The sequence below is a fragment of the Myotis daubentonii genome, chromosome 8 (genome assembly GCF_963259705.1).
Source record: "Myotis daubentonii chromosome 8, mMyoDau2.1, whole genome shotgun sequence".
In the NCBI taxonomy this organism is placed as follows: domain Eukaryota; kingdom Metazoa; phylum Chordata; class Mammalia; order Chiroptera; family Vespertilionidae; genus Myotis; species Myotis daubentonii.
The window spans coordinates 56,978,059-56,997,424 of record NC_081847.1 but is presented as its reverse complement, the minus strand read 5'-3'; the positions used below and the strand labels follow the sequence as shown (position 1 = coordinate 56,997,424).

The 19,366-nt window shown below is 38.4% G+C and overlaps 1 protein-coding gene across 3 annotated transcripts in view; it reads right to left on the bottom strand.

The window, feature by feature from the left end:
* Window positions 1–19,366, bottom strand: part of ROCK1 (Rho associated coiled-coil containing protein kinase 1) — a 150,666-nt gene that overhangs the window by 67,873 nt on the left and 63,427 nt on the right. For all 3 annotated transcript variants that reach the window (XM_059706500.1, XM_059706498.1, XM_059706499.1), the window contains 3 exons: window positions 15,874–15,934; window positions 7,761–7,849; window positions 5,360–5,408 (listed from right to left, as the gene is read on the bottom strand). In XM_059706500.1, coding sequence (XP_059562483.1) covers window positions 5,360–5,408; window positions 7,761–7,849; window positions 15,874–15,934 — 199 coding nt within the window. The remainder of the gene's footprint in view (window positions 1–5,359; window positions 5,409–7,760; window positions 7,850–15,873; window positions 15,935–19,366) is intronic.

The window sequence follows — 19,366 nt, the reverse complement described above, 5'->3', positions numbered from 1 at the left end:
ATGTATTTATAATACAGTAATGGAGAAGATACCTATTTTAGAAAATGAAACCAAAGGGGAGAGGAGACTTAAAAACTTATCTTCTGTTTCTGAGTTATTATTATCAGCATATCCTGATTTTGATGCTTCACTTTTTATTTTTTTGTTTTACCCTCACCCAAGGATATTTTTTCTATTGACTTTTTAGAGAGTGGAAGGGAGACAGAAGGGGGAGAAAGAAACATTGACAAGAGATAGACACACTGATCGGTTGCCTCTAGCTCTCACCCCAATAGGGCCAGGGATCGAACCTGCAACCAAGGCACATACCCTTGACCAGGAATTGAACCAGAGACCCTTTGGTCCATGGGCTGAAGCTCTAATCACTGAGTAAAACCAACCAAGGTTTCATTTTCTCCACCAGGTTAGGTAAGTTTTTTCAAATAGATTTTCAAATTTCTTAGTCTCTCTCTTCTCCTTCCGGCACCCCCATGATTGAATATTAGTACTACGCTGAAGACCCAGAGGCACCTTACACTATCTTCATTTTTTTGGATTTTTTTAAATTTTTATATTTTATTGATTTTTTTACAGAGAGGAAGGGAGAGAGATAGAGAGTTAGAAACATCGATCAGCTGCCTCCTGCACATCTCCTACTGGGGATGTGCCCGCAACCCAGGTACATGCCCTTGACCGGAATCAAACCTGGGACCTTTCAGTCCGCAGGCTGACGCTCTATCCACTGAGCCAAACCAGTTACGGCTTTTTGGATTTTTTAAAAATTTATTTTTTTGCTGCTCTGATTGGGTGTTTTTTGCTTCCTTATATCCAAATCTTTGATTTGATTCTCGGCTTCAACTACTCTACTGTTGCTGATTCCCTCTTATTCTTTATTTCAGTTAGTATATCCTTCATTCCTGACAGGTTTTTTTGTTATGGTGTCCATATTCTTTTTCATGCTGTTAAATGTCTAAGTTCATTGAGAATCCTTATAACTAGTGTTTTGAAGTCCATAAGTTTGGTACCTATATTTTCTTCTATGTAACTTATTGTTTCGGGTCTTATATTTAGGTGTTTGGTCCATTTTGAATTAATTTTTGTACATGGGGACAAATTGTAATCCAGTTTCATTCGTTTGCATGTGACTCTCCAGTTTTCTGGATCTTATTTAAGTCTTCTATTTAACAGGTCTCTTCTGTCACTGTTCTGGTGGGATTAAGTGGTACTGCCTCCTTTTCCACTTGATTTTTATTGAAAGAGATTGAGGGGAGGGGGCATGGGTCCTCATTACTGCTGGGAGGAAATGGAAGTTCTGGTACACCACTAGGTCTCCACTGATAACACCATGGCTGGGAGCTGGGGGGCAGGCTTGTTATTTCAGTGTTGAAAGTTCAAACCCTACCTGACTTTTTCCGACACCACCCCAGCAGAGAGTGGGAGGGGTGCCTGTTGCTACTGAGTGGAAGTAAAAACCAAACTCCTCACATGGTTGCCAATGACTCTTAACTAGGGAAGCGGGGGGAAGGCTCGTCACTTCTCAGGGGATATGAAAGTCCTTCCATTGGATATTCTCTGACACCACTGTGCCAGAGGACTGAAAGTCTAGGCTTTTCACTCACCCTTTGCAGGTGAAAGTAAGGTTACATTTTTTATGTTGTGTTTGGCTGACACAAGCAGTGATTATGTAAAAGTTTTCAGACTTGCTAGCCTGCCCTTTTCCTGGTCTGTTAGCTAGAGAGAGTGGCTTTTCTTATCTATGCTTGTTGGTTTTTCCAGATTGCTAACTTCTCCAGCAGCCAGTATGGGATATGTGGAGCAAAAAGAAAACCCGTAACATTTATTTCTGTGTAGTGTCTTGGAAACCAAGTCCTCTAGCTGGTCTATATTCGCTTCACCATTCAGAATCATGTTTACATTTGTTTTATATTTAATGTCTAGGCTTTTAAGCTATACTGTGTAAGCGGAATAGCAGAAAGTACTTTTACGCCATCTTTCTAGAAACAGACTATAGCAATCCATGTTTGCAGTTTCACTTTCCATGGTTTCAATTAACTGCAGTCAACTGAGGTCCAGAAATATTAAACTGAAAATTCCAGAAATAAACAATTTGTAAGTTTTCAACTGCACACCATTTTGATCAATGTGATGAAATCTCACACTGTCCACTCTGTACTGCTCAGGATGTGAATCATTCCTTTGCCCAGAGTATCCATGCGATCTGTATATGCTCCCCATCTTGGTTACCAAACTGAATGTTACGGTATCATGGTGCTCATGTTCAAACTAGGGGCCCGGTGCACGAAATTCGTGCACTGGGTGTGTGTGTGGGGGAGTGTCCCTCAACCCAGCCTGCCCCCTCTCACATACTGGGAGCCCTCAGGCGTTGACCCCCATCACCCTCCGATCGCCTGATCGGCCCCTTGCCCAGGCCTGACGCCTCCGCCAGAGGTGTCAGGCTTGGACAGGGGACCCCCATCTCCCCCTGATCACTGGCTCTGGCCCCCGCCCAGGCCTGAGGCCTCTGGCCCAGGAATCATGCCTGGGCAGGGGACCCCCATCTCCCTCTGATCGCTTGCTCCACCCCCCGCCCAAGCCTGACACCTCTGACCCAGGCTTCAGGCCTGGGCAAGGGGACCATCATATCCCCCCAATCCCCGGCTCCGCCCCCCACCCAGGCCTGATGCCTCGGCCAGAGGAGTTGACCCTCATCACACTCCGATCACCAATCACCGGATCGGCCCCTTGACCAGGCCTGAGGCCTCTGGCAGAGGTGTCCGGCCCGGGCAGCGGGGACCCGCAGCTGCAGCGGCCCCGCGATCGTGGGCTCCGCTTTAGGCCCAGGCAAGGGACCCCTAGCTCCCGGGACTGCCAGCTTCGACCGTGTCCAGCTCCCATCACTGGCTCCACCCCTACTTCCTGCTATCACTGGCCAGGGCGGCAAAGGCGCCTGATTCTCTGATCATGGCTGGGGGGCAGGGCAAAGGCGGCCCCAGGGCCGCCTTTGCCCTGCCCCCCAGCTCTTGGCTCCCCCCTGGGTTTCCGATCACTGTCAGTGGCAGGGGGCTTCTTCCTGCTTTCCCTTTCGCCTCCCTGCATTGTGCCTACATATGCAAATTAACCGCCATCTTGTTGGCAGTTAACTGCCAATCATAGTTGGCAGTTAATTTGCATATAGCCCTGATTAGCCAATGAAAAGGGTATCGTCGTACGCCAATTACCATTTTTCTCTTTTATTAGATAGGATAACCCTTATTTTACTTAATAATGGACCCAAAGCCCAAGAGTAGTGATGCTAGCAATTCAGATATGCCAAAGGGAAGTCATAAAATGCTTCCTTTAAGTGAAAAGGCAAGCATATATAGGAAAAAAAATAGTATACATAGCGTTCAATACTATTGGGTGTTTTAGGCATCCACTAGGCAGTGGTTCTCAACCTTCTGGCCCTTTAAATACAGTTCCTGATGTTGTGACCCAACCATAAAATTATTTTCGTTGCTACTTCATAACTGTAATGTTGCTACTGTTATGAATCGTAATATAAATATCTGATATGCAGGATGGTCTTAGGCGACCCCTGTGAAAGGGTCGTTCGACTGCCAAAGGGGTCGTGACCCACAGGTTGAGAACCACTGTTCTAGGGGGTCTTGAAATATATTTCAGCCCTAGCTAGTTTGGCTCAGTGGATAGAGCGTTGACCTGTGGACTGAAGGGTTCCGGGTTTGATTCCGGTCAAGGGCACATGGCGGGGTTTCGGGCTCAATCCCCAGTAGGGAGTGTGCAGGAGGCAGCCAATCAATAATTCTCTCTCATCATTGATGTTTCTCTCTCTCTCTCTCTGTCTCTCTCTCTCTCTCTCTCTCTCTCCCCCCCCCTCTCCTTTCCGCTCTGAAATTAATAAAAGTATATTCATCAAACAAACAAAAAAAGGAAATATATTTCAGCAGATAAGGTGGGGACAAATGTATTCTAGTATTATAATTAAGATTTCCCTTTCAACCTTGAATTTGGAAGGCTGAATAACTTGAATCTAGCACACTTGAATTTTATTTGTATTTTAGAAGTGAAATAAAAAGTGGAAGATATGCAAAAAAGGATTTCTTAAATATTTAGAGTCAAATAAAAAGTACTAGGCTGGATATACAAAGACCAATGGCAAGTTGATAAAATATTATCTACATCTCCTCAGATGACTATATAGATACCCAAAGCTACAAATGAACCTCCTCCCAAAAAAAACACCCCACCACTGCCACTATTCCTTAAGAGAAAATTAAGACAACACAAAAACCATCAAAAAGATTACATCTAAAATGATAAAAGAAGTCATCAATGAGAGGAAGACTATACAGAGTATATTTCTTTTTAAGGGACCCTTCATACATGAGGTAAAAAGACATTTACAAGTTGACCAAAAGGAAATGTATTATTCACAAACAAACGTATGTATCATGAAATGTTTCACTGATAATAAAAACTGCTTGTTAGGTGACCATGGAAAACATAAATAATTTAAAAATCAGCCCTGACCGGTTTGGCTCAGTGGATAGAGCGTCGGCCTGTGGACTGAAGGGTTCCAGGTTCGATTCCGGTCAAGGGCATGTACCTTGGTTGCGGGCACATCCCCAGTGGGGGGCGTGCGGGAGGCAACTGATCGATGTTTCTCTCTCATCGATGTTTCTGACTCCCTGTCCCTCTCCCTTCCTCTCTGTGAAAAATCAATAAAATATATTTAAAAAAAAAATCAGCCAAAACCGGTTTGGCTCAGTGGATAGAGCGTCGGCTTGCAGACTGAAAGGTCCCAGGTTCGATTCCGGTCAGGGGCATGTACCTTGGTTGCGGGCACATCCCCAGTAGGAGATGTGCAGGAGGCAGCTGATCGATGTTTCTCTCTCATCGATGTTTCTGGCTCTCTATCTCTCTCCCTTCCTCTCTGTGAAAAATCAATAAAATACATTTTAAAAAAATATCAATGTATTTCCCACTTGAGCACATGAAATTATGTTAATGTCTGTCCTTTTAAAATTGTATTATTTCCTCTTTCCTATTTGTTTCTTTCTGCTATGGCTGCAGATTCAATTTCCGATCTCTTGATTCTTTTGCTCCTTTCTCACTGAGTTTTAACTATTAAGAACAACTGAAGTAAAATTTTTGTGCTAAAACTTCAACACTGTTCTATAATAAAACTATACCAAAACAAACTAAAGTATAATCTAATTTGCATCACTTGAAACTGCAGCTCCAATGTGAGGCTTTCATCATAATTTTTTGTATTTCAACCTATAAAATTCAAATATAATTTTCTCAGAAAACAAAACAATCTGAAAGAGTGGGGAAACTCTCACAAAAGAACACTTTTGATTAGAAAGCCAAAACTACCTACCTCTTCATCCAATTCTTTCATTATTTTGTCTATTTTAATGTTTGAAGTTCTGTAAAAACAAAAGCAATGTATATTAAAAATATGCTTACTTTTTATTAACCTTGAGTAGAACCCTACATTTCTCACTTTTCCATTTAATTAAGATTTCTTAACTGTTTTTATGCTGTGGATCTCTTTGGCAGTCTGGTGAAGCCTATTGCCTTTTTTCAGAATAATATTTTTAGCATAAAATAAAATACAGAGTATTAAAAAAAAAGCCAAGATATTGAAATACAGTCATAAACTTTAAAAAAAATGTATGATTTAGTAACATGTGTACTTTTTGTTAACAAAGTAGTAAATCAAAGTAGTAGTGAGCACAAATGATATTTAGAGATAACAATTGTATTATAAGAAAATATTTGCAATTTCTATTGATAATAACAATTTCACAGCTACTGAAAATAATTGTGGTTTACTGCTGATGTTTATAAAGAAAATGCTGAATTTCACTTGTAAGTTAGAGAAAATATTCACTTTTTCTTATCCAAGTTAAAAGACCTTGAATTCCATCCATGTTGCTTATGTTATACTTGATACTAAATAAAAATTAGCCATTTATCCTTTAATACAAAATTAAGTAAATGAAGGGAAAGGTAGCATATATAAATCAGTAATTATACTCACTAACAACTTGAGCAAAAATTTGAGGTAAACTAAAAGTATATTATCTCTATCACAATTCATTTTCTTTGGCTCTAAACATAATTCTGAGCTTCAAATTTGCATATACAATATTTTACACGAATATCCCCTCAAATACCTCATTCAGCATTTCCAGAACTTAACTTACTCCCTCCTTGCTCTACACCCTTACCCATGATACTAATCTGCTTCTTCTCTAAGTGTCCCTAAGGGTACCACCTAGAAATCATCCTTGACTGATCTTCCTCCCCCATTCCCATTTGAGTCAGTAAATGTCAAGGGCTGCCAACTAACCAGAGTTCTTTTTAAAAAGGAAATTTGAACAATGGCTTGTGTTACCAGTGGTTAGAGCATCGGCCGCACACCAAAGGGTTCAATTCGGGTCAGACCTGGGTTGCAGGTTCAATCCCTGGCTCTTGTGGAGCACATATAGGAGACAACCAATTAATTTGTCTCTTTTCACATGGATAGATGTTTCTTTTTCTCTCTCTCAAAATCAAGGAAAAAATACCCTCTGATGAGGATTAACAACAACAACAAAAGTAAATTTGTTGTGTTTTTACTTCTATTTTTAAGGTTTTTTTGTTTGTTTTTGTTTTGTTTTTACTTCTTAGTTTAATAACTTTCAATGTTTTTCCATCACGTTTAGGATAAAAATTACAAATTTCTAGCTTGTCATAAACAAAGTCCTTCAAGATCTAGATTCTGTTGACCTTCCTAGCCTCAACCTAGGCACCCACACGCCTCACATTTTCATGTGATTATTGGCCACTCTGGCCATTCTTATTTCTTTCCCAAATTGATCCTCACCACTACCACTACCACTAGGTTGTCATTTGCCTTTTAATTTTGATTATAGTATTTTTTGGATGTAGGAACTTTTCAATATTTATGTAATAACATCTATTTATCCCCCACACCTGCCATTTCCATATTTTAAACTTAGAAATTCATTCCAAATCCCGGTATCATTTAATTATTTGCTTATATTCAAGTGCTTTTATAAAAAAAAGTTTGTATTATAAGCTTTGCTATTTATTCTATCAGGAATGGTATGCAGTGAGAATTTTACTTGTTTTCTCTTAACCCCAGTCACAAAATTGCCAGTTTTCCCAATTCCATTTGTTGCATACTTTATCTCTATGTTACCTCTGTATGTCATTTATTTAATATATCCACTAAAAATATAAGAAAAGTTATTGTTTGTAGTAACTCACCATTATGCTGATATTTAAAATAATCTTTCTACATTTTCATAAATATATACTGTTATCAAATTTAGACTCATAGGAAAAAATTCTGAATTACTGCTCTAAAAAATCACAGTGGAAAAAATAATGTCTGTATCAAAAATTTAATTAATTTTAATCTTCAACAACATTTACATCTTAGAAAGCATCTGATTTAATGTAAACTAATTTGCTCTTTCAGCTACCTAATTAAAATGAGAGAGAAAAGCAATAAATCAGGCACCAAGGGAATCAACACTATATAGTTTTTTAATAAGACCATGAGGAGCAAATATAGTTTATATTCTGAGGAAAAGGCAACTATAACTAATGCCAACATACATATTACTTTCCAATTCTAACTAAGACATTCTTCATTGACTGTATATTAGCACCTTACTTCCACTTTCAAGTGTTTACAGAGTGCAAGTTTTAAGTAAGCTTCAATATACAACTTTTAATGTAAGAAACATATAGTTTATTCTCACCTGCACTTCTGCTCCATTTCATCTTTTAATTGCATTTCATTATGCAGTTGTTCTTCCAGCTTATAAATTGTTTTTTGCAAACTCTCCTGCTTTAATTGAAAACAAAATAAAACTCATTCTACTAAGAGTATTCACAGAGATTTTTAAAATGGAAAGTTTATGTTACCATTTTACACTGTTTACTCCCCTCTCCCCCCAACACATCTACACATATGTAAGGCACCGTGGCAGGCATTAGTAAAAGAAAAACAAAAAAGATTTGGTCAACAGTTAAATAGTGGGGCATAGGAGGATGAGAGGGTGAGAAAGAACCTACAGTAAACTATGGACACATAAAAAATATCAAAATATAATGTAGTAAGTAATAATAAAATTATATATAAAATGTTATGAAGAAGAGAAGAGGTCACATCCAATTCTTCCAGGAAGATGTAAAGTTTGAGGTGAGATCTACAATGAAAGATCTACTAAGCAGAGAAGGTGAGAGAAGGAAGGCATTTTAGCCTTCCAAAAGTAGAGAGGCAGGAGGTAAAATATGATATATTTGGGAAACAGAAAGAATTAAGTATATGCAGAGCACATAACATAACGGAGAATGAATCACCTAAAATCTGAAAAAGTGAGTGGGACCATGATCCTTGTATGCAAAAGTAGGCATTTTAAAAAGGGAAATGACATAGTACTGGCATTTTAGAAAGATCACTTCAGTAATAGTAAGGTGAATAGATTAGAGGGTAGAAAAATTTTAGACAAAGCAACCAGTTCCAGTATTTTCAGGTCTGACATAAGGCAGAGGCTGTAGAAAGGAGAGGAGAAAATGGATAACGGTGTCAATTGGAAGGTAGAATTTATAACCTAACAACTGATTAGAAATAAGAACAGACAGAGTACCATTATCAACGATAAGTAATGTAATAACAACTGCTGGGGAAGGAATGGAGAGAGAAGAACTGTGCGTTAAGCTTTGACGTAGGTTGAGGTGCCTAAGAGATGTGCAGGAAGAGAAGTCCAGTCAGAGAGAGAGAGGGAGAAGAGAGAGGATTAAATAAGGCTGGAGCTCAGAGGAACAAGCTGAACATGTATGAGATTACCTGAAAATGAAAATGAACAGAGAATCAAGGTCAGAACCACCCTGAGAAACAGCTACACTACTCCTGCACTGAGTGTCTGTCCCCTGGTGGTCAGTACGTGTCACAGCAACCAGTCATTATGCCATTTGGTCAATTTGCATATTAGCCTTTTATTATATAGGATTATTGTATTATTTTTTCCATATGAGCAACTGTAAACCCACTTTTGCCCCACCCTTTATTACTCAATTACTCTAATTACCTAGACAAGGTAATTAGACAAGAAAAAGAAACAAAGGTAAATTGGAAAATAATTGTCATTATTTGCACATAATAGATACATATAAAAAAGTTATCTTTGGAATAAGAAATGCATTTCATAAAGCAGCAGGATACAAAATTAATATACAGAAACCTGCCACATTTCTGTACACTAACAATGAACAATAATAAGAGAAATTAAGAAAACAATCCCATTTGCAATGGTATCAAAAGAATAAGATATCTAGGAATTTAACCAATGAGGTAAAACATCTGTACTCTGAAAACTATAAGACAAGGAAGAAAAGGAAAAATATATAATTTGCTAACTGATTGCAAGGATTAATACTGTTAAATTGCCCATACTACCCAAAGCAATCTACATATTCGAAACAATCCCTATCAAAATACTAATGGCTTCTTTTCAGAACTAGAAAAGTTCTAAAATTTATATGAAACCAAAAGGACTACTACTAGCCAAAATGATCTTGAGAAAGAACAAAGAGATATATTTATCCTGACTAAACTACATTACAAAGTTATAATAATCAAAACAGTATGATACAGACATAGAACAATGGAAAAGAATAGGCAGTCAAGTAAACCCTCACTTATATAGTCAATTAATTTAAGACAAAGGCAAAAATATGCAATGGGGTAAAGATGGTCTCCAATAAATGTTATTAGGAAAATTGGACAGATACATGCAAATAAATAAATTTAAAAATAAAAAGTACAAAGCCTCTGCACAGTGATGGATACCACAAAAGGACAGTGTACTGAATCGGAAAATGTATTTGCAAATGATATATCCAATTTAGGGGGTTAATATCTAAAATACATAAGAAACTCATACAACTCAGTAACAAAAAAATAAATAATCCCATCAAAATATGGGCGGAGGACATGAACAGACATTTCTCAAACGAAGACATACAGATGGCCAGTAGATATATGAAAAGATGCTCACCATCACTTATCATCAGAGAAATACAAATCAAAACTACAAAATAGGACTACATACCTATCACAATGACTATTATAAAAAATAAGAAAAACAAGTACTGCACATATGTAATACCTTAATTATTAAAAAAATAAAAAGAAAAAAAAGCAAGTGTTGGCAGGAATGTGGAAGGAAGGTAAGCCCCATGCACTGCTGGTGGGATTGTAAATTGGTGCAATAACTATAGAAGACAGTATGGAGTTTTGTCAAAAAATTAAAAATAGCTCTAGATATGTTAGCCAAGATTAAAGTAATACAGATATCCATAGAAAAATGGATAAAATATAATGTGCATACGTGTGCATTTGCACACATATTAGAGTTCAGCAATAAATAAGGACCTCTTGCCATTTGTGACATGGATGTACCTACAGAAAAAAGACAAATACTGTGATTTCAGTTATATGTGAAATTTAAAAAAACACTCAAAGATAAAAACAAAAACTCACTTTTTAACATTACTAATTGTATATTCATCATAGAAAGGAGCTCAATCTCTTGATTGCTAGAGGGTAGAACGTTGGGAGCATGGATAAAAAATGTGAAGGGGAATGTGGTAACTGAACGGATAATTAATAGACTCTAAGTGGTGATCATAAGGCATTTAAATGTCAAAACACTATGCCACTGAAACACATAAAACTAATATAATATAATATGCTAACAATACTTTTAGAGTTAAGTGAAATCCATAAATGAAAAAATAAAAAAGTTCAAGCACTTTTAGGCACAAATGACAAAGACATATACTATTAAGCTTGATATACCTTCCAAATTTTAAAGAAAAAAGACTTTTTAAATTTCCTTTCATTTTCAAATATTTTCTTTTAGAAGTCTTTCAAATTGAATGAGATAATTAAAATAAATCTTAATAGATCCAGTTTAATGGTATATAATAGGAGGAAGAAAAAACTTGAGAGGAAAAAATTCTTGCTCAATAGTAACTACAATGATGGCCAATTCAAAGTGAATTTCCAATTATAGCCTAGAAAAAAAAAACAAAAAAAACAAAAAACAGCTACACTAATAAAAGGAAAACATGCAAATTGACTGTACCTTAGCCACGCCTTAAGCCATGCCCACCAGTCAATCAGAGAGACTATATGCAAATTAACCCAACCAAGATGGCGGCTGACAGCCACAGAGCTGGAGCAAGCAGGAAGCTTGGGAATGACTGGTCACTATGACACACACTGACCACCAGGGGGCAGACGCTCAATGCAGGAGCTGCCCTTTGGTGGTCAGTGTGCTCCCACATGGGGGAGCTCTGCTCAGCCACAAGCCAGGCTGATGGCTGCCAGTACAGTGGTGGTGGTGGTAGCCTCTCCCGCCTCCTCGGCAGCGCTAAGGATGTCCGATTGCAGCTTAGGCCTGCAACCCGCTGGCAAGTGACATCCCCCGAGGGCTGCTGAGCTGCCAGAGGGATGTCTGACTGCCAGCTTGGGCCCGATCCCCCAAGGAGCGGGCCTAAGCCAGCAGGTGGACATCCTCAGAGGGGTCCCAGACTGCAAGAAGGCATAGGCCAGGCTGAGGAACCCCCCCGAGTGCACAAATTTTTGTGCACCGGGCCTCTAGTTTAATAATAAAGGGGAGGGAGGGAAGAAGCAAAGAACATAGGGAAGAGGAAGAGAACCTGCAAAGTGGACTGAAAATAAAATCCAAAGCAGGAAAAAAAGAAAAAGAAAAGAAAGAACGGGAACATGAAAAAGTTATAAACTCTGCAAGTTCTAAGGAGAAGGAATTAGTACAAATATAGCAAAAAAGAAAAACAGATATGGAATGAAAATTATTCATTGTATTTGACTATCGCAAAGTTATTCATTAGCATTTCTGCTAGAAGGCTTGCAAGGAAGAGTTGAAAATTAATTGCCTTTCGTATTTAGTTCTAGGCTAACAGAAATAGTAGGCACGCCAATGTTTTCTTCTCCTCTGTGATCTCACCAGAGCAAAAGATGTGGAAGCCACTGAAAGAACGTATGGCAATCAGCACTGAGTAAGATCAGCCCCCCAAAACATGATTCCATTGAATATACTTTGAAGTCCTGATGTACCACTAATCCTACAGATAAGTAATACACTGAAAAATGGGTTACAGAAGCTCCTTACTGTCACTTTCCCCAGGTTAAAGGTGTTTAAATTTTAAAGATTACACAGCTCTTGTTAGCTATATAACAAATAGCAAATAGCTCTACTAGGATGAAAATTTAAGAAAGATGACTCGAACAATTAACAGGTTCTCACATAGTTCATTTCCTTTCTTCTCACTTTCCCTTCCCATCACATGTTCTCCTACAGTTAAGAGTTAATGTATCAAGGAGAAAGAGGAGAATTATATCAACTCATAAAAAAATGATTGCTATCTACTCCCTTCCTCAGTTAGAATTATGTAGGCTATATTACACAAAGAGTTCAAAAAATGCTCTAAGGGTGGCCAGATCATTATTTCTGATGTTTATAAGAAAAGTCTGGTTTACTCAAAAGGAACTTCTCAAATGTAGCTAAGTAAGATTTTTACTTTAACCTCTATTTCCTGAATATGAGCTATGTGAAAACAGAAAGGACTCATGTCTCTAATAGTTACTTCCAGTCATTTTCAGTGGACAAACCAGTAGTCATTCTCCATTTGCCCCTTCTCCCTTCCCTCATTGAAGATCGATCCTCTGTCCCTTTTTGCCTTGAAATCTACACACTGAATTACCTGGGTTTTTTCTGTTGCCCTATAATTTTAAGGTTATTTCAGTCTATGGGGAACACCTGCAGGAAATCAGAAGGTGGGAGAAATAAAGTACTATTCATTCTCCCCACACGCTTCTTACATTACTGTGGTTCTAGCAGTGTTCTATATTCTACGTTCCTCTTTCATGATTCTACTAGAGGCCCAGTGCACGACATTCGTGCACTGGGAGGGAGTGTCCCTGAGCCCGGCCTGCGCCCTCTTGCCGTCCAGGACCCCTCGGGGGATGTCCAACTGCCAGCTTAAACTGTGTGGAGTGGGCCTAAACCAGCAGTCGGACCCACTCCCTAGTTTAAGCCAGCAGTCGGACATCCCCCAAGGGGTCCTTAGCACTGCTGCAGAGGCAGGAGAGGCTCCCGCCACAGCCACTGTGCTCACCAGCCACAAGCCTGGGTTCTGGCTGGGCAGCGCTCCCCCTGTGAGAGCACACTGACCACCAGGGGACAGCTCCTGTGTTGAGCGTCTTCCCTCTGGTGATCAGTGTGCATCATAGAAACCAGTTTTTCTCTCGTTCTGTCAATTTGCATATTAGGGTTTTATTATATAGGACTAAAGGTCCGGTGCATGACATTCATGCACAGGTAGGGTCTCTAGGCTTTGCTGGCGATCAGAGCTGATCAGGGCCTTCCTTCCCCCAGCTGCTGGCTGGGGCCTTTGTTCTGCGCTGCCCCTGGTGGTCAGCACATGTCACAGCAAGTGGTCAAACTCCTGGTTGGTCGAACTCCCGAGCAGACAATTTGCATATCAGCCTTTTATTTAGGATGCTTTCTCAGTGCTGTGGTAACAAGATTTGTCTCTCTTTGGCCCTTCAGACTAGGGGCAATGGCATCTCATTGTTAATCACTGGGTGCTTTAGCACTCTTTATTTATTGCTCTTCTTGACTCTGCTTATACCACTGGTAATAGTCCCTTTATTAAACTACCTTCATTTAACAAATGAATAGACAAAATGTGGCTTATACATATCATAGAACATATTCAGCCTTAAAAATGAAGAAAATTCCGTTACATGCTACCAAGGACCTGAGGACATTAGGCTAAGTGAAATAAACCAATCCCCAAAAGTTAAGTATTATATGATTCCACTTATATAAGGTACCTAACGTAGTCAAATTCATAGAGATAGAGAGTAGAATAATAATTAACTAGGGGCATAGAGAAGGGACAATGGGGAGTTTAAAGGGTAGAAAGTTTAAGTCTGGGATGAAGAAAAAGTTATGAAGATGGATGGTGGTGATGGTTGCACAACAATGTGAAAGTGCTTAATGCCACTGAACTATACACTTAAAAACTGGTTAAAATGGGAAATTTTGTGTTATGTATATTACCACACATTATCTTCATTTAAATCTTCCGAATGTGCCATCTGTTTTCCTATTAAGACTTTTACCGATACATTGATTTATCATAAATTCTTAACTCCAAGGGATTAGGAAGACCACGAATGTCTATCTGTGTAGCAATTTATAGTTTATTAACTGTCTCCACAGGTAATAGCCCATTTGATATTTAGGCAAGAAATCAAACTAGACAATGGAAACTAAAGAGAAAATAAACAAATGGGACTACATCAAAATAAAAAGCTTTTGCACAGCAAAGGAAACCATCAACAAAACAACAAGAAGACCCACTACATGGGAGAACATATTTGCCAATGATACCACCGATAAGGGTTTAATTTCCAACATTTACAGGGATCTCATGAAACTTAACAAAAGTAAGATAAACAATCCAATAAAAAAATGGGCAACGGACCTAGATAGACACTTTTCAAAAGAGGACATACAGAAGGCCGAAAGATATATGAAAACATGCTCAAAGTCATTAATTATACGAGAGATGCAAATCAAAACGACAATGCGTTATCATCTCACACCTGTCAGAATGGCTATCATCAACAAATCAACAAACAACAAGTGTTGGAGAGGATGTGGAGAAAAAGGAACCCTTTTGCACTGCTGGTGGGAATGCAGACTGGTGCAGCCACTGTGGAGAACAGCATGGAGCTACCTCAAAAAACTAAAAATGGATCTCCCATTTGACCCAGTGATCCCACTACTAGGAATATATCCCAAGAAACCAGAAACGCCAATCAGAAAGGATATATGCACCCCTATGTTCATAGCAGCACAATTTACCATAGCTAAGATTTGGAAACAGCCTAAGTGCCCATCAGCAGATGAGTGGATTAGAAAACTGTGGTACATATACACAATGGAATACTATGCTGCGGTAAAAAAAAAAAAGGAACTCTTGCCTTTTGCAACAGCATGGATGGAACTGGAGAGCATTATGCTGAGTGAAATAAGCCAGTCAGAGAAAGATAAATACCACATGATCTCACTTATTTGTGGATTATAGAGAACAACAATAGACTGATGAAAAGGGACAGATCCAAAGACTGAGAAACAGCGATCAGGCTATCAATCCCCAGAAGGAAAGTAGGGGAGGGCGGGGGTAAGGGGAAGAGATCAACTGAAGGACTTGTATACATGTATATAAGCCAAACCAATGGACATGGACAATAGGGGGATGGGAGCATGAGTGCGCGGGGGGGGGGGGGGGGGGTTGGGTTGGGTTGGGGATTAATCGGGGGGATGAGGACACATTTGTAATACCTTAACTAATAAATAAATAAATAAATCAAACTAGAGAGTAGACAGTAAGTAAAAAGTGCTATAAAAATTTAAGTTCAGCCCTGGCTCATTTGGTTGGAGTGTTGTCCCACACACCCAAAGGTGGCAGATTCGATTCCCAGTCAGGGCACATACCAAGGTGGCAGGTTTGATCCCCAGTTTGGGTGTGTATGGGAGGCAACTAATGTTTCTCTCTCTCTCTCTCTCTCTCTCTCTCTCTCTCTCTCTCTCTCTCTCCCTCCCTCCGTCCCTCCCTCTAAAATAAATGAAAAACATATCCTCAGGTGAGGATTTAAAAAAAAATTCAGTTCACTAACTACATATTCAGAATATGTTTACTTAATATCATGCACACAAAATACATTATCCACAAGGCAACTTTTTAAAAGAATAAGAAAATACCTACCAAGCTTTTATCCACATTGGAGCTAGTTCTGTTATCATTAGGATTTGCTGAAGTTAAGTATCTGAAGGAACAAAGATTTTAAAAGTAAACAAAACAAAAAATTCTTTAATGTCTAATAACAATTGATAACAAATACTACATGTTTATTTTTTATTCGGTATTGTATTTGCTGTGTGTGTGTGTATATCTATATATATATGTCAGAGAGGAATGGAGAGCGAGAGAAAGAAACATCAATGATGAGAGAGTCATTGATCGACTGCCTCCTGCACGCCCCACATGGGATCAAGCCTGCAACCCGGGCATGTGCCCTGACGCGAATTGAACCGAGACCTCCTGGTTCATAGGTTGACGCTCAACCACTGAGTCACGCCGCTCAACCACTGAGTCACGCCAGCTGGGCCTTGCTCTGCTTTTTAAAAATTGAGTACAGGTAAGGTGCTAATGCTGCTGCTGCCACTGCCCCTGCTACTTCCTCTGCCATGCTACAAACACTATTATTAATACTTCTCTTCTATCACCACCACCATAGCCACTGCCTTGGTTAATCAGGACAGCTTTCTCAAAAGGATTCTGAATAGCTATAGCCCTTATGGGGCAGTATTAATGTACTAGATATTAATAGCAAAAAAATAGAAGGTAATCAAGTGTCTTTTAATTACTTTTAAACATATTTAACAGCCCTGGCCAGGTGGTTCAGGTGGTTGGAGTGTCACCTTGTAAACCAAAGGTTGCAAATTTGATTCCTGATCAAAGCACATACCTGGGTTGCTGGTTCAGTCCCCAGTAGGGACACATACTGGAGGCAACCAATCAGTATTTCTCTCTCACATCGATGTTTCTCTCTCTTTCTTTCCCCCACTTCACTAAAGTCGCTAAAAGCAATAAAAATATATCCTTGGGTGAAGATTAAAAAAACACAAAAACCAACCAAAAAAAATATATTAATAGTGGTCTAAAACAGCAGGAAAATATGTCACTTCCTATGTTTTCCTTGAAAATTATTGCGATCAACTAGAGAATCAAATAATCAGGAGACAATAGGGACTATGCAGTAGGTTGGTAGAGAAAAAGTCCCCTGTGAAAAATGACAAATTCTACATGTAGTACAATTTAATTCCATTGACTATTAAGTAATTCAGAAATTCAGTGTGAGATTCTGCATTATGTAAATAGAAGTATATAGCAATGCCAGTAAAATCTGAATTAGATAGAAGATAACACTCGTTGATCTCTAAGATGTCTTCTAAATTAATATGCTATTTATTAAATTTAATATGGTAAATTTTGTGTTATTATATACAAGCTGAAGTTGATATTTAGCTTTCTTCAAAGTTAATAATGTTTCTTTGAATGCAGCACTGGAAATGTAAGAACACACCGGTATACATCCACTTATTCTTCTACTTCTTGCCTTATTTTCTTTTTCAAGTTTTTTTTTTTTTGCATATTATATTGTTGCTTTTATATAGAATCTGGTCATTTTGGTAACTTTTTGTGAAAGAGATGGTAGATGAAATGTAGCTAAAAAAGATTAAGGCTATTTTTAAATCATTTTAAATTCAGATATACTTTAGCAATAAAGATCTCTGCCCTTAATAATTAGAAGTATGTTTAGGTTTCAGAAGTAACAATTTCAGAAGTTTTCTATTTTATGCCAGTAATTCAAAATTATTTTTACATATTATATATTACATTAAGGCTAGTCAATAAGCAATCATCCCCTTGACCACTCACATAATACAAAATTACCAAAAAATGCTATGTCACTCAATAAGGTAATGCTACTTAAGACCAGAGTTCAATTTCTACTTTTCAGAACCTCGGAAGTTAGTTTGGGATATGTAACATATGAATACAAGGAAAAACCAGAGAACATAATCAAGTGCATGACAACACTGTACAATGATTATCTAACTCAAAATTAGATAGTATAATATTTATCTAATTCAAAATTAGCACTGTATAAACCTAAATAAAGTAATTAACTGCTAGTATATAAAAAAAATCCAAAAAACATGGAGTCATTGACATCAACATCTCGAGTGTTTCAGACACTAAGCCAGAAAATAATTTATAAAACTACAAAAAATAAAAATTGAAAGGATACTTCAGCATAAACCACTTTAAAGCTTCTCTGAGTATTTATTTCAGTATAAAAGAGCTATAGTATTATACTCATGGAGGCTTAGGAGGGAAAAAGAATTAAAACATGGAACTTTTTCTAAGGGCCAAAACTCAAGTTCTACTTACCTGGTTGGTGATGCAACAAAAAGTATTCAATAATGTTTAACATTTGGGTTATTGGAAAAAATTTCATAAGCCAGGATTAAGTTGCCTTCTTGTTTCCTAAACTTTACCTGAATTAGCACTTATTAAAAAAGCTGACTAAAATGACAAGACACTTCACTTTAAAATAAGGTTAGCTTATAATAAACAAATTTAATAATTACTCCAAGCAATTAAAATACCTAATACCACCCTAATAGAGTATCATTTAAATAAAAAAAATATTTTTAAACATAAATTTAATAAATAGATTTAACAAACCTAGTAAATGTTGCCATATAGCTCACTGTATATTGGTACAGTACTTTGTTCAGATTTCTACTGTGTAGCACTTACCAACCTATATTATACAATCTTATCCATATCCTCACTAGGATGATAGCATCTCAAGGGAAGGTACTATATCTTATTCATCCTCTCCCTATACCTTGATGCTTAGTACATAACCGACAAAGAGTAAGTTGTCAAACATGTCTGTTGAATGAATGAATGAATAAATGCTCAGCAAAGTGAAATGATGTTAAATGTTTAACTTATATTTCAAGTCCATTTTAAAAAACTAAAGCTAACGTTAGCTCATACTATCCTATGTAATAAAAGGGTAATATGCAAATCGACCACATGGCAAAACAACCGGTCACTATGATGCGCATTGACCACCAGGGGGTGGACACTTAATGCAGGAGCTGCACCCTGGTGGTCAGTGTGCTCCCATAGGGGGAGCGCCACTCAGCCAGAAGCCCAGAAGTCAGGCTCACAGCTGGCGAGTGCAGTGGCGGTGGCAGAAGCCTCTCCTGCCTCCACGGGAGCACTAAGCAGAGAGCGGGCTTAGGGCCTAAGCCAGTGGTTGGCAAACTGTGGCCCCTTCAGTGTGGCTCTTTCACAAAATACCACGTGCGGGCGCACACGTACAGTGCAATTGAAACTTCGTGGCCACGCTCAAGGGGCCAAAGAGCTGCAGTTTGCCGACCAATGGCCTAAGCCATCAGTCGGACATCCCCTGAGGGCTCCCAGGCTGAGGGACGCCCCCTGAGTGAACAAATCTCATGCACCAGGCCTCTAGTTAATAATAAACACTGACTGCTTATTCCATGTAAAGCACTGTTCTAAGTGTATTGCTGCGTTTTGGGTTTACTTAACCTTTACAACAACCCTATGAGACTAGTGTTATCATTATTATCATAATCATCATCCCTATTTTTGA